The 14,359-nt window shown below is 48.2% G+C and overlaps 1 protein-coding gene and 1 long non-coding RNA gene across 8 annotated transcripts in view; one reads left to right on the top strand and one right to left on the bottom strand.

Moving 5' to 3' along the window:
* The window catches only part of LOC133082679 (uncharacterized), a 91,850-nt gene extending 81,317 nt beyond the window's left edge, over positions 1-10,533 (top strand). Inside the window, exon 5 of the long non-coding RNA XR_009698973.1 lies at positions 10,452-10,533. This is a non-coding gene — a long non-coding RNA (uncharacterized LOC133082679). The remainder of the gene's footprint in view (positions 1-10,451) is intronic.
* The window catches only part of NHS (NHS actin remodeling regulator), a 339,549-nt gene that overhangs the window by 77,952 nt on the left and 247,238 nt on the right, over positions 1-14,359 (bottom strand). The window contains exons 1-2 of one of the 7 annotated variants that reach the window (XM_061179368.1): positions 7,426-7,442; positions 6,449-7,017 (exon numbers count right to left, since the gene is read on the bottom strand). The exons of 5 other annotated variants lie outside the window; for them this stretch is intronic. In XM_061179368.1, the coding sequence (XP_061035351.1) occupies positions 6,449-6,674 (226 nt within the window). In that variant the 5' untranslated portion in view covers positions 6,675-7,017; positions 7,426-7,442. Of the gene's footprint in view, positions 1-6,448; positions 7,018-7,425; positions 7,907-14,359 lie in introns of those variants that run through there. One more of the 7 variants, XM_061179370.1, reaches the window with a different exon arrangement.

The following is a 14,359-nucleotide window of genomic DNA, read 5'->3' as shown; positions in this document are numbered from 1 at the left end:
TAATCAGACAGTGTAAAAGAGAAACAAAAGGTAAAGGAAAACTAGAATATGACACCATACATAATTCCACTGTTTCCATTTTTCCGGGAGTCAACACCATTGCAAACACAGGTCCCTATCTCCCAACACATAACAATAACCCAACGTCTAAGACATCTTGCTTTTATTTACAATAAAAGAGGCAAGGAAATAAGAGAAAGCTTTTGTCTCCTACCTCCTTTTGAGGTAACACCACATAATTATTACTCTGTTTCTTAACTCTAGTGCGATAGACCAAAAGACATCTGATGAATCACCTTTTCATTCATAAAGCCCTGCTTATATCTTTCATCACTTTTATCCTCCTAGAATAATAGCAGAGAAACAGTACTTGACGGGCCTACATTATCAGACGCTATTGGAAAGGTCTAGATAAGAGTGCTGAACCACCTATTAGTATTCTGCATGCAAACCCTTCTCCATAACCCAGAGTCATCCGTATCCTGGCAACCCTCAGAATTTCATTCTCATTGAATTGCTAGATCTTTATCAAAATATAATTATAGCCTTAATTTGAAAGATAAATTTTGATTGCCAGTGCCATGCCCAAAGGAAGAAATAATCAGGTGGGAGAGCGCTTAGGCACAATTGTTAACCATATAATCAATGTCATGAATCACCCATTCCCTAAAAAACATAACTTTGGGGGAAGTTGTGAGGGGTAGAGCAAGGAGGGGAAGAAATCATTGAGGCACCAGACCTACATTACATTACATTATGTTTGCTCATTTTCTCATATTGTTGCTTAAGTACTTGTCATCTCTTCCCAACTGGAAGAGTTTGGGGAAGGCCCATGCTGTGTGTCCTGCTTCTGTGTGTGCTCACAGTGGCCCAGTCCGTAGCAGGAAGTAACCTGGTCTACAAGCCTCCTATCTTGGGTCAGGTTTCCTGGAAGCAGACTTTGAGATAGACATTGGTGTGTGGGAAGCTTAGTAGCAAATGCTCTTCAGGTCAAGACCTATGGAGGGAATTAAGCAGGACTGGGGCAGAGAGAGAAGTTGGGCTGTGATACAGTCACAACAGAGGATCAGCCAGCCCCATGGGGGAGCTCTGGAGCTGGGATAGCTCTGCAGAATTGTCCTGAATTGAGGCAGCGTGACCAGTCATTGGATGTGCGCTGACCTGGGAAGGGCTGTGACCTTGGGCAAGGTGGCTCTCTTCAAGGACAATTCCCAAAGAGGGACTTGGCTGTGAGGCGTCAGCCACCAGTGCCCAGCTCTGACGAATGAGTGCTTGGGGAACAAGTGCTTGAGTCCTGATGAGGAAGGGGGATATAGGTGGTGCATCAAAGTAGCCACTGCACCCCCATTGGCTATAGTGACTCAAGGGCCTGGGGAAGATGATCCGAAATGGAACCCTGACAGATTGAACCCACTAGCCCATTTCTACAGGAGAGCAGCTCTCCATCCTGTTGTGCATGCTAAGTCACCTCAGAATGTGTGACTTGCTGGGAAAGAGGAGGTGGAGATCAGAAATAGTCTTGTCCCCTGATCCAATTGGCATGCTCCTGACTTGAGGGTGGGTACTGATACTTTTTAAAAAAATCAATACCTCTGAGACACAGTCTGCGAGGGACAAGAGAACAGAAGTCACACACTTCAGTTCCCTTTCCTTTTGGGCAGTCACATCTGCAGCCTCACTGCTTTCATGGTCATAAGTGGTTCATTAGTTTGGGGATGAAGAAAGAAGCAGGCATATATAACTGTCTTTCTCCATTGGAGTAAAAGTAATAGATGTATTTAACCTACATTTTAATGTACAATCAACTTCTCCTGAGACCTTTGGGAATGCTCAAATCTGTAAATACAGAAGCTTCAGAGTTCACCACTGTGGTAGGTAGTCTGTTTCCACCCCTCCTGGTATTCACACCCTTGGTTAATTCCCTGCCCTGGAGTCTGGGCTGGTCCTGTGACTTGTGTCATCCTGTTGGTAAAACAAGTCACAGGCCCAGCCTTGAGACGGCCTGGAAGCTTCTGCCTTTGCACTCTTGGGGACCCTAAGCCACTAGGTAAGAAGTCCAGCTACCCTGCTGGCAAGGCCACTTGGACAGGCCCTGAGACTACTGCACAGAAAGAGAGAGAAGCACAGCCAACCCAGCATCCCAGCGGAGCCTAGCCCCCAGGTGACGACATACCAACTGACTGGCCACCGGCAAGACTATCAGAAGAACTGCCCAGTGAGCGTGTCCGACACTGCAGAATCTTGGACCAACCGACTGGCTGTTGTTTCTTAAGCCATTAAGTTTTGGGGAGGATTCTTACACAACAATAGATAGACAAAACAACCCCAACTAGCAATTACCTCAAGAGTCAAATGGCTATGCTGGCCTCGCCCCACCCCTATCAAGTCAACTGCCTTTTAAGGTTGGACTGAAGAGTCCTTCCTCATTTGATGGCCGCTTTTCACAAGGAAACAAACATTTTTATTACTTCATAATAGTTACCGCCTACCCAGTGATGAATAGACCAAAAAATTTTTAAGGAAAAAAAAAATCCTCACTACGCTGTCGGAGCCGGAGGTCAGGGATTGGGCTCTCTCACTAGCTATGTAGCTTAATCCTGTGTATCATTTTCATATGCTGGGGGCTCAAATTCATGCCTCAGTAAATTTACAAATGGCTCCCTGTCATGGACCTCCAAGGTCATTCACTAAGAGAAGAAACTCAGAATATTAAATCTTGAGATTCAGGGTCTGTGTTGATTGGACACGCTAGAGAGGGCTGGACACGGAGCCCACCAGGTCAGAGATGGAGTGTAGCAAGATGATCCAGGGCTGGATTCTGGAGCCAGATCACCTGGGATCAAATCCCAGATCTGTCACTTGTTAGCTGTAAAACCCTGGGCAACTTACTTAACTTCTCTGTGCCTCAGCATCCTTATCTATAAAGTTGGGATAATAATAGTCCCTCACTCGCAGGGTTATTGTGAGGATTAAATGAGTTAATAATATATGTACAGGGCATAGACCAGTGCCTGGCTCTTCTGAGCCTAACTGTAAGTGGTTCTACAGTAAAAAACAACAACAACAACAACAACAACAACAAAACTCACATGGACTTTAAGTACTACAAATACCCGTTTTTAGTGACTATACAAGATGAAGGCTATCTAGGGACTATATCAGCTTTCTGAAACTATATCCTATATAACTGTTTTCATAAGAGGGCAGAGTGAACAGAGCATGGCAGAAGGAGCACTGAGCCAAGAGATGGAGACCTACATTCTAATTGCAGCCCTGCCATAAACTAGCTGTGTCACATTGGGCAAGTGATCTATAACATGGGGGATAATACAATGACCTTGCCTAAAGAGGCTAGACCAGATGGTCCCTCTAGGAACCTTCTATGTCTCAATACCTTTCCAAATCCTGAGACAGGAAAGGGCAAGTGGAATTACCACCGTTTTAAAGATGGAGATATGTATTTGGCCACGTGACTTGCCCAGAGCCAAATCCAATCCCAAAGTAGAGCAAAAAAAGGGGCATCTTCCATGCCAGAGAGCTTATTGCTGCGGCACAGACTACATTTCCCAGCTTCCCTTGCAGTTTGATGTGGCCATGTGATTGAGTTCTGGCCAGTGGAATGTGGGTGGTGATGAGGTGTGCTACTTCCAGTCCTCCATGCTGTGCTCTCTCTTTCCCCTTCTGCTGGCTAGATGCAAAGGAACCCAGGAGGGACTCCAAGGCCCTAGGGGATAGCAGAGCTGCAAGAGGGCATGAGACCAGGTTCCTTGTCATCACAAGCCAAAAGTTGATTAGACTTTATATGATTAAAAAAAAAACTGCATTGTGTTAACATCCTGAGATCTGGGACTGACTGGTTACAGTATTCCCTAATCCATACACTCAGTGTGAGTCTCTAGTTAATTGCTGATTCAGGTTCTGAGCTTCAAGAGGAAGCAGCCTTTTTCTGTATAAGTGCAAGAGATCACTGACATCTTATTTGTACAGGTAGAGCCAAGACAATGAAGTCTTTAGGAAATCTGAATCCCAACTCATGGCCCTCCCATGGGCTCTTCTCAGGGTGCCAAAGAGTTAGCTACTGTTCCACTGGGCCTTTTGGCTACATTGAATCATCAGTAATCTTGCATCTTGTGTAGGGAACACAGAGATGAGGGACATTTTAAAGATAAACCAGCAAATATTCTCAAGCCTCTAATAGAAGACTAATCAGGAATGATTAGAGGATTTATCAGAGGTGCTTTGTTTCCCGGTCTCTTCCTTCTCCCAAATCAAACTCTATCTTAATACTGTCCCAATGATTATATTTCTGACCTACCTACAGAAAATAAAGGTAAAATTTTAAAATCAAAATTCACTTTGAAAAGGAGGAGAGAATCACCCAGTAGGTTCCATCTTGAATAGGGAACTGATGGTGGTAATTTACACCTTCCCTCCTAAATTCCCATACTCTTTAGTTTATTTTTTTCACGGTTAAAAAGTTAGGCATTTACATTTTTTCAGCCGTTACCAATGCATTTTTGCAAAAAAAAAAAAAAAAATTCTCATCATTCAACCAGATCAAGAACAGATGGGTCCTTTTTTCTTCAAGCTGGACTTTGCCATCTTTGCTGCCAAAGAAAAGGCGAACATGGGGGAAATTAAGGCTTTTGAAAATAAATAACAGGAAAGCCCTGGCAGGCTCAAGGGATCCAGAACCCACAGGAGGAGATGTGAACTTCCCACCATCCACTAGGATCACAGAAGTCCTCAGTCCCTTCCTGTCTCCCTTCCATGTGGTACCTTCCCCATCAGCTGGGGGCGGTCCCCTTCAGACAGACTGGGTACCTCTCAATTACCAAGAAGAGATTCCTCACTCAACTGTCCAGGGATTTCCATCTGGAAAAGAAAGAGCGGCACCTCAGCTACTATCTGCACCCAGGAAGCTGGCATGATTTAAGCACCACCTGGACCCTTTGGTCCCTCTGTATTCTAGGCCAAACTCCTTTGGGGGGAGTGGCCTGCTGGCCCCTAGGCACAGAGGAGGAAGCCCCACATATGGCTAGGCAGAACTCAGAGGGAATGTAAAGCTGCAGATACCCATGGCTGGGGGCTGGGGAAGGGTCTCTGTCTGGACTCCCATCCCCCAATCTTGCAGCCCAGTTGCTTAGGACCTCACATAGGGATGGATGATGGGCTGCTGCTCTCTCACACAGACCAGCTTCCTAGCATCCCCACCCTGTCCTGAGACTGGTGGCTGAACTGCTCTGAAGGATGTGTGGACCTGGTCACAGGCTGTCTGGGGGCCCAGCGTGGCTCACCCTCACGCAGCTGGGAAGGGAGACCCCATCCTTGTAATAGTGGGGTCAAGCTAAGCTGCATCTCCAGCCACAGGGTATTTTTAGATGCTGTTATCTTTGTCTTGCTCACAAGCAGCTGTGAAAAACAAACTGGTGACCAGGAGGCACGAAACTATAAAATAAAAACCTCATAAAGCAAGAGCTCCCAAACTCAAGAGCAGAGCACACTATGGCTAAAACACCGCGCACCATCATGGCGGGCCTGCTTAATCTTCCCCTGAGGGGGCACCAGGTGCGGCTTTGCTCTTTTACTGTCCACCCATTCCAGGCCTGGCAGGCCCTGGGCAGGTCCAGCTTTGGCCCACCGGCCGGCAGGGCTAGTCAGCCAGCAGCCCTACTCACGCCCACAGATGGTGACCCAGGTGGACAGGTGTGCCAAGGGAGCAGGTTTGATGGGGTTAACACTGCCACAAAAGGAAAAGCTCCAGCTCTCTCGCCTATCTTTTCCAGCTCATCCTTAATAGTCCATTTGCCTTACAGCATCACAGCCAGCTCCATGACAGTGAAACCCCTGCACAGGCAGAATGTCACCCAACACCAAGTGGCAGGGCAGGAAAACAGGATGGGGCACCAAGAGGTATCCCCAACTTCTCCCTAGCCCTCAGAGCTCTTGGAAGGCCGAGCCTCAGGGTGCCCTCCCACTTAACAGTGCCTTCGAGTCCCTGTCGCCACCAGACCAGGCAACCCCTGCAGCCCCCTCCACCCAGCTAGTAAAGGCCCTGGCAGCCGTGTGGAAGAGTGCTGCCCCTCCCCAAAAGCCGGGCTGGGGGGTGGGGAGGAGGCGGCAAACTTCAAAACTGCAGCTGCAATATGCTTAAAAAAAAAAAAAAAAAAGACCCCTGAAACCCAGAGAGGCTCCCCTCCTCCCTTGGAGCTATGTGCGGTCCACCTTGACCGCCCGCTCATCCTCACTCTGCTCTGCCAAGGGAACCCGGCTCTCAGACCTCGGCCGGGGTTATTTCCTCTGCGGCTAGCGCGCGGCAGGGCTGTGTCTCTTGCTTCCTCCGTTCCCTAAGTTCACCCACCACCCAGAGGTGTGAAAAATTAGTTAAAAATGATGTCACCTACTCATACCCCCGCCCCCCCCCACGCTGGTCCCATCTCAAACACACCCGCGTGGCCTGGGCTGTGAGTCGCAGAGCATCCCGGGGGGTTGCGGTGGGGCGCCGCGCCGAGGCTAGCCTCCCCGGGTGCCCGCTCAGGCTCGGGCTCGGCCCTGGGAAGCCCGCCGGCGCCTCGTTCCCCCGCTGTAGAAATCCTACCGCCCGTGCGCCCTGGGCGCGCCGCCGGGCCCCGCGCCGGCTCCCCGGGAATGCGGCCGTCAGGTGAGGTAGGCATGCGTGCCGGCTCCGCAGCGAAGCAGCAGCTGGCTGGGGCGCTGGGCTCGCGATCTGCCTCTTCTCCCTCTCCCCGCAAAGGAGAGGCCTCTCGGGGGCTTTTCAGCGCCTCGTTGCGTTAGGACCGCATTCCCCCTTCCTTTTCCTTTTTATCTTAGTTTCTGCTTCAGATGCAAAAAGGGAGATCGCAGGAGTCCATGCCCAGCTCCAGCCAAACTCGGTCCACAGGCTGAGAGAGAATTATGAATGGATGCTGCCTTCTGATGAGGAAGTCGACTGGGGAGGTCTCTGCGCACGGCGCACTCCATCAAAGCCGGGGCATTGGCCCCTCCACTGCTTCAATGCTGCAGGCAGAGACACCTAATTGACCACTGGGAAATCAGGTGCCGGAAGACCTGGGCGGGACGTAGCCCCAGGGCCACGCTGGGATCGAGCGCCTTGCCTGTGTAGACAGCTTCGATTTACAGCCCAGTGAATGGAGGGGACTGCGGCAGCCAAACCTCCCGGGCAGCAGGCACGGCTGCACCAACGCTCTGCAGACAGCCGCCCAGCTCTGTGAGCATCTCCTGGCTCCACTGGGCTAAAGGGAACCTGCTAAAAATAATCCGTCCCCTGCTGCCAGCCGCAGTGAGCTGCAGGACTCAGACCCCAGCCCCAAACTCGGTGGCGCGCGGGAGCCGGCCACAACGCGGGCCCTGTGCACTGAGACAAGCGGGGGGCTGCGGAGGATCCCGGATCCGGATTTCTGGTACCTGTGCGTTTCCTTCTCCGGTAGCGCGACCGCTGGTGCTGCGCGTTACCCATGCCCAGCGTGGCGGCGGGCTCGGCACATCACCATCAGGCTGGACCGACCGCGGCTGCTCAGCACCGCACCCCCGTGGCTCCCTTCTCACCTCCCGGCTCCCTGGCCTCTGGCCAACAGCAGAGGAATCAGAGACGCCGATCGTGCCAACTCCTCCAGCCGGGGCAAGAGGGAGGACAGAGACCGGCGTGGAGCATGTGCCCACGCGCATAACAGGATTAGAGCGGCCCGAATATTGTAACATTGCGTCCCCTCCCCCTAGTCATCTCCGAAACCTCGCAGCCTAGACCCAAGTCACCCTGCCCAGGCTTAAAAACACTGCAAAGACAGTGCCTTCCCAGCGACGTGCTAATCTCCAGGGAAGGGTAATTAAACCTACTCAGGATGAACCAGGGTTAAAAGCCATGGCAGTGTGTGCCCATGCCTTAGGCTGGCAGGTTCTATATATAACAACCACACACAGAAGACAGAAAGCCATTTAGGGCCACGTAAAACAATACTTACGGGATATATCCTAATATATAACAAGGGAAAAACCAGTGAATGAAATTATCCAAAATGTGCCTTGTGGGAGGCAGTTTTTGGTAATTTGTCTTGATGCCTTGGAAACCCATTTAGGGAAAACTTGACTATTTTTTGACCAGGCTACCTATTTTCAAATAGGGAGATTTATGCCCTGGGCAGATTTGCATGCCAGAGCAGTACTGCGTCCACGAGGCCCCTGACTCTTCCATAATTCACAAATTGTGGTGAAACACCCGACTTGCCAAGGTCACAAGAAGTCACAAGGTTTGCGCAAGCACTGGTAGAGAGTATTTCCTAATTGGCATTACTGTGAATTATGACTGTGGTCACATAAGTACCACATGCAACCCAAGTTAGTCTGGGTTGGCTGCTCTCCTCTGACCCCACTCACACCAACCTCCTCGGAGGGCTGCCAGCCTCCAGCAGAGACTGGAGAATGTGGCTGGAGTCCCCCCTGGAAGATAGAGCGTGGCTAGGTCAGGAGGGATGAAGTGGGAGGTGGCATTGTCAGTCCCCCAGTGAGGCTGAGAAGAGTCATGAACCCCAAAGTTTAAGGGGTGGGTAGGCAAAGGAAAAGAGCCCACCAGAGACAGAGAGAGAGGAGTCAGAGACACAGCAGACCAGGAGGGTGGGAGGGCCCCCCCTTAGAAACCGAGGGACCAAAGGGTTTCATGAAGGCGGCATGATCAAGAATGCCAGACGTCACTGAGGGGTCAGTGGGGGCAGTATCCACCGCTCCTTAGTCTCCAGGAGGCCTAGTGGAGTGGCCACGGGGGGTGTGGGGTGGGCGGGGAGGCCAGTCAGAGCTGCTGAAAAGAACAGGGAAGTCTTTCCCTTAGACTTGCTCATCAAAGGACCAGCAGCACCCGGGAGCCTGTTAAAGGTGCGCAGAGAGCTCCGGGACAGACTCCACTAGAGCATGGGGAGCCCCGCCATGTGTGGACTCAAACCGCTCAGGCCCTGAAATGAGAGTTTATGTTCGGACAAGCAAAATGGCCACCCTCTACAGCGATCCCTGGCAAGATCATGGGGAGCTGGTGGCCAAATTACTAATCACACATCCCAAGGAGATGAACCGCGTTGCTCCGGGTTTTCAGGGCTGCTCTATCAAGGGAGAGCCTTGGCAGTGAGGCCTGCAGAACTCTATTAAGTGATGAAAATGGCCATCCATGTCTTCCCCTTCGCACTGATCTTTACAATAATGACGTTGTTGTTAACAGTGGTGATGAAAATAATGATATAACTAGATTACTTACATCTGGATAAGGTTTTAGCAAGTCCTGTGGTATAGAGAAAAAAAAAAAAGAGGAAAAAAACCCCAAAACAACCTTGGACTTTGGTCCCAGAAAGACCTGTGTTTGAATCCTAGCTCCTCCACTCTTAGCAGTATGGCCTTTGGAAAATCATTTGACTTCCCTGAACCTTGGTTTCCTCACTTGTAAAATGCAAACAGGAATGCCTAATTTATAGGGTTGTTAGGAAGAGGAAATAAAATAATAGGGACAAAGCACCATGATGGTGCCTGGCACATAATAAAAGCCCAGTGAAGATAGTTCCTTCCTTGAGACCTTCCCGCACATGCTCATATTGTAGTTTTTCTGAGTTCCCTACCCCCTTTATGGTGGTTAGGGTCCCTGAGGCTTCCTATGGCTTGAGGGTCCAAAAAGAAGTACTTATTGAACATCGCTTAGATGCCAGCTACTGTGCTGGGTTCTGGCGGGGACAGAGCAGACTCTGGGCCCTGCTGGAGCTGGCATTCTAAGGGCGGAGTTTACATCCCAGCCCATGTGGGTGTTCTGCTTGTTTTTTCTGTAAGCCAAGGGTACCAGGTCTCAGGAGGAAAAGAACTGCAAATGTGTCCTCCCTTTAGGACAGTGATGATCTAGAGCAGGGATCAGCAAACTCCTTCTGTAAAGGGCCAGATAATAAATATTTCAGGCTCTGAAAGCCATGCGGTCTCTGCTGCCATGACTCCACTCTGCTGTTATAGCTCAAAAGGCATAAATGAATGGATGTGACTGTGTTCCAATAAAATTTTATGCATAGAACAGACGGGGGGTGGGAGTTGGCCTGAGGGCCCTAGTTTGCCAGCCTCTGATCCTTCAGTGTGACTCAGGACAGGACTATTCCCTTTAACTGGTATTACCAGGAAGTGTATAAGTCTCCATAGGTGATTTTCCATACAATTCAAGTTTATCCTACCAAGAGCAGTTTACTGAAGCTCCTTGTTGTGTCAGAGCATATTTTATACTTTCCCCGGAAGAGACTGGCTAGTTAGTTGTTCAGCAAACTGTCTCTGTCTTTCTCCTCCAGCCAGCCTCCCTCGCAGTCAGGTGCAGCCATGTAACTGTGTGCTAGCCAGTGGGATGTGGGAAAGGGCTGTGCGCCTCCAGGTCTGGCCCAGAAAAGCTCCTGCCCGTTCCTACACACACTCCCTTCTCTCCCCGGCAGGAGGAACACAGAGGCTCTACAGGGTGGAGAAACCCCAAGATGGAAGGCGCCTGGGTACCAAATGACTGCATGCCGACCTGCATTAGACTGCAGTGTGAGAAAGAAGCCACTGAAATGTTGGGGGTTGATTACCAGAATTAGCCTACCTTGAGCAATTCACTTTCCTATCTCTTTAATCAGATGATACAAAACACAATTTAATGCTTTGCTGATTACTTAGGGTCTTTATCAAGAAGGCTTATTATTGGTCTCTATGGCAACACATTTCAAAGACTCCTTTTTGGATTTCCAAGCTCTTTCCCTGATGTTTAGTCCCCACTATCATTCCTCTCTCACCCTTCTTCTAGGTCCTTCCCCATAGTTTGAATCCACGGTGGGCTGAGGAAAACAGAGACCATGGCTGGGTAACATCTGCCCATTGAAGAAGAGTTACTAGTGGTCTGAGCAAGAACCTAAGTGAGAAAGTGCGTGGGCTTGCTGACAACTATTTGCAGACTTGGGAAGCTCCTTCCACTTACTTTCAGGCTTAGTGCTGTGTTCCAGAGAGCTGAAGTTATTGGAAGCTCAGCATCTCTGAAAAGAGTGGGGCATTTTGGCATTGTCTAGCCTACAAATTTTCAAAGCTTTAATTCTCCTACTAGTCATCTTGGGGGGAATCTACAATAAAGGTTCTAATTCTGTCCCTTGACATTCATGGGCTATTCAACTTTCAAAATACTGTCACTTCCTGATTTTCTACACATAGAGGATACCCATCATATGCCCCAAATCTGTTTTAAACTCGCCTTTCCTGCTTACTTATTTTGTTGACACCTATCTTATAGGAGCTGGAAGAATCGACTGGAAAAGGCTAAAAAATTTTATTCCTGTTCCAGAGGTGGTATATTATCTTTATATCTTGGGACAATTTACCAGGAAACCCAGCTGTGCTTTAGACCTGGTCTTTGGATTATTCTGATAGGTGGGGATGCAGTCCCTTCCCAGCATGAGGTGGGCAGCAGGAGACACATTGGTGGGGCAGATCAAGGGGAGAGATTTGGGGAGAGGCCTACAGACTCCACATACCCTGACAGTCTGATTTCACTATTTTATTGAAAGAACCAAGATGACCGTATGTAAGTGATCCTTTTGGTCTGTTTCTTCATCTATAGAACAAGGAGGGTAGAGATGATCTGGGAGGTTTTCGCTAGGTCTCTCGCGCTGGAAGCCTATTGTTCTATGAAACCTGGAACCAGCACCACCTTCTGAAATGATTCCTCATCATCAGTTCTTATTTCTTCTTGCCATTTCTGCTGATCATCCAGAACTGACCACCCTACACGTAAATTTCAGCATCTGCAAGGGCAATAATATGTTCTGGGATCTGCCCAGCCTGGGTAACCTTTTTGCCCCAGGCTGACCTTGTTGGTGACCTTGGGGATCCCAATTCCAGCTCCACTCTCCACGATACACACCCTCTCCATATGTTTCCCTAAGGTGGCTTCCCCGCTTTACTCTCTTTGGCTCCAATGACAGAAACCCAGTTTGGCCGCCAAAGTTTATTTCCCTGGAGCAAGTTGGATGTCCCTGCACAGCTATGGCTGTGGTGGAGCGTTACTCCTCATCTCTCCTATTAGCAGCAGCACGTCGCTACTGCTGCCCCCGTCCACTGCTCACAGGAGACCCCGCGACTTCCACAAGAAATCACTGCTATAAAGTGGCTCACTCGTTCATAAGGAACTATGTGTTTATTCATATATACTTTATGTCATAACAAATGTAAATTAATTTCAGGGCCCAACTACCCAAGCTAGTATCTATATGGCTGCCTGTATAAAATTTCTCTCTCAAAATTCTCAAAACCATCTGGCATCAACTACTGTATTGTGACCTGTTAAAATAAGTAACAGCTGTGATAATCCCTCTCGATTTATGGCAAGCTATAAAGCTTTGCATATACTGGCAATGCATATAAAATAATAAATAAAACCATTATCATTCTGTGCTGTCTTGATGGGAATTATGATGATTTAGCCAAAATGGAGCCCCATGGAATGCATCAGAGAAGCACAGGTTTTGCCCAATCTGGCCTGCTTTAAGCCCCCAAAGACCAACCTCACTATTTAGAGCTCCTAGATGTTTGCAAACTTTATCCTTTCTGAGAGAACATCATTCCCATCATCATTTCAAAGCCTTCTTTTCTGATGGTGAGTTTCCAGAATTCCTCAGCATATCCAGACCATAAAGAAAACCAACCTATGCACAATGCAAAAATGTGAAATAATTTGTAGCACCGAAACCAAGAATCGTCTTGGAATTGTTACCTGTAAGCTTATGTCTACAAATACTGCCAAGATCCCAGGTTGAAAAATACTATATCACGGTCATCTCTCTAAAATATACAGTATGTGGAAAAAGAAAAACTGGTAGCTGGCAGAGAAAGCAACTGGGCAGCTTTGATTCTAAGTAGAAGTTACTACGTCCACTGCACATGAATTTCAAAAAATTAAGGGGATGGGGAAGGAAACTAGCATGAAATGGCTCTTTACTATGTACTGGGTGTTATACCATAATCTCATTTAATCCTCACAACAGCCCTATGCCTTAGGTATTACTATTCCTGTTTTATGGTTGAGGAAATTGATGCTTAGAGAGGTTAAGTAACTTGTCCAAGGCCATCCGGCTAAAAGTTGGGGAGATGGAGTTTGAACTTGGATCTGTCTGATTCCAAGGCTCATGCTCTTTCCACCTCACCACACTGCCTTTTGGATAGCTGTTCATAATCTTTTAACACTATGACCCACATGGTAGATAGTATTTACACGGATCACTCATTGTCATGGCCACGGGCAATTCCTACCCCTTCTGTCCCACTTACAAAGTCTATTTGAATGCAGGTGAGAGTTACCTTATTAGTGGAAGAACTCTAAATCCATTTTTTAAAAACATCTTTATTGGAGTGTAACTGGCTTTACAATGTTGTGTTAGTTTCTGCTGTACAACAAAGTGAATCAGCTGTACGTATACATATATCCCCATATCCCCTCCCTCTTGCGTCTCCCTCCCACCCTCCCTATCCCACCCATCTGGGTGGTCACAAAGCACCGAGCTGATCTCCCTGTGCTATGCGGCTGCTTCCCACCGGCTATCTATTTTACATTTGGTAGTGTATATATGTCAGTGCTCCTCTCTCACTTCTTCCCAGCTTACCCTTCCCCCACCCCGTGTCCTCAGGTCCATTCTCTACGTCTGCATCTTTATTCCTGTTCTGCCCCTAGGTTCTGGGCATATACCTTGAGAAAACCATAATTCAAACAGAGTCATGTACTACAATGTTCACTGCAGCACTGTTTACAATAGCCAGGACATGGAAGCAACCTAAGTGTCCATCAACAGATGAATGGATAAAGAAGATGCGGCACATATATACAATGGAATATTACTCAGCCATAAAAAGAAACGAAATTGAGTTATTTGTAGTGAGGTGGATGGACCTAGAGTCTGGCATACAGAGTGAAGTAAGTCAGAAAGAGAAAAACAAATACCATATGCTAACACATATATATGGAATCCAAATCCATTTTAATTTATATATTTTAAAAATTGCAAATAAGGGTGCTTGGTTATTGTATAGATTTCAAAAAAGAGCTTCAGTACTTTTCAGCTCTTCCCATCAAAAGGTGGAATCTATTTCTCCACCCTGAATCTGAGCAGGCCTTGTGACTTAATTTGGCCAACAGAATGTAGTGGAAGTGACATTGAACCTGTTCTGAGCCTAGGCCTCAAGATGCGTTCCAACTTCTACTCCTGCTGATCTTGGTGCCTACCCAGGCTTACTGCCACTCTGTGAAGAAGGCTGGGCTAGGCTATTCTGTTGGCTGATGAGACACATGGGGCCCACTTTCCCCCTCATTCTGACCCATAGCCTG

The sequence above is a fragment of the Eubalaena glacialis genome, chromosome X (genome assembly GCF_028564815.1).
Source record: "Eubalaena glacialis isolate mEubGla1 chromosome X, mEubGla1.1.hap2.+ XY, whole genome shotgun sequence".
NCBI lineage: Eukaryota > Metazoa > Chordata > Mammalia > Artiodactyla > Balaenidae > Eubalaena > Eubalaena glacialis.
The sequence above is the reverse complement of the archived record's forward strand: the minus strand, read 5'-3'. Positions and strand labels throughout refer to the sequence as shown.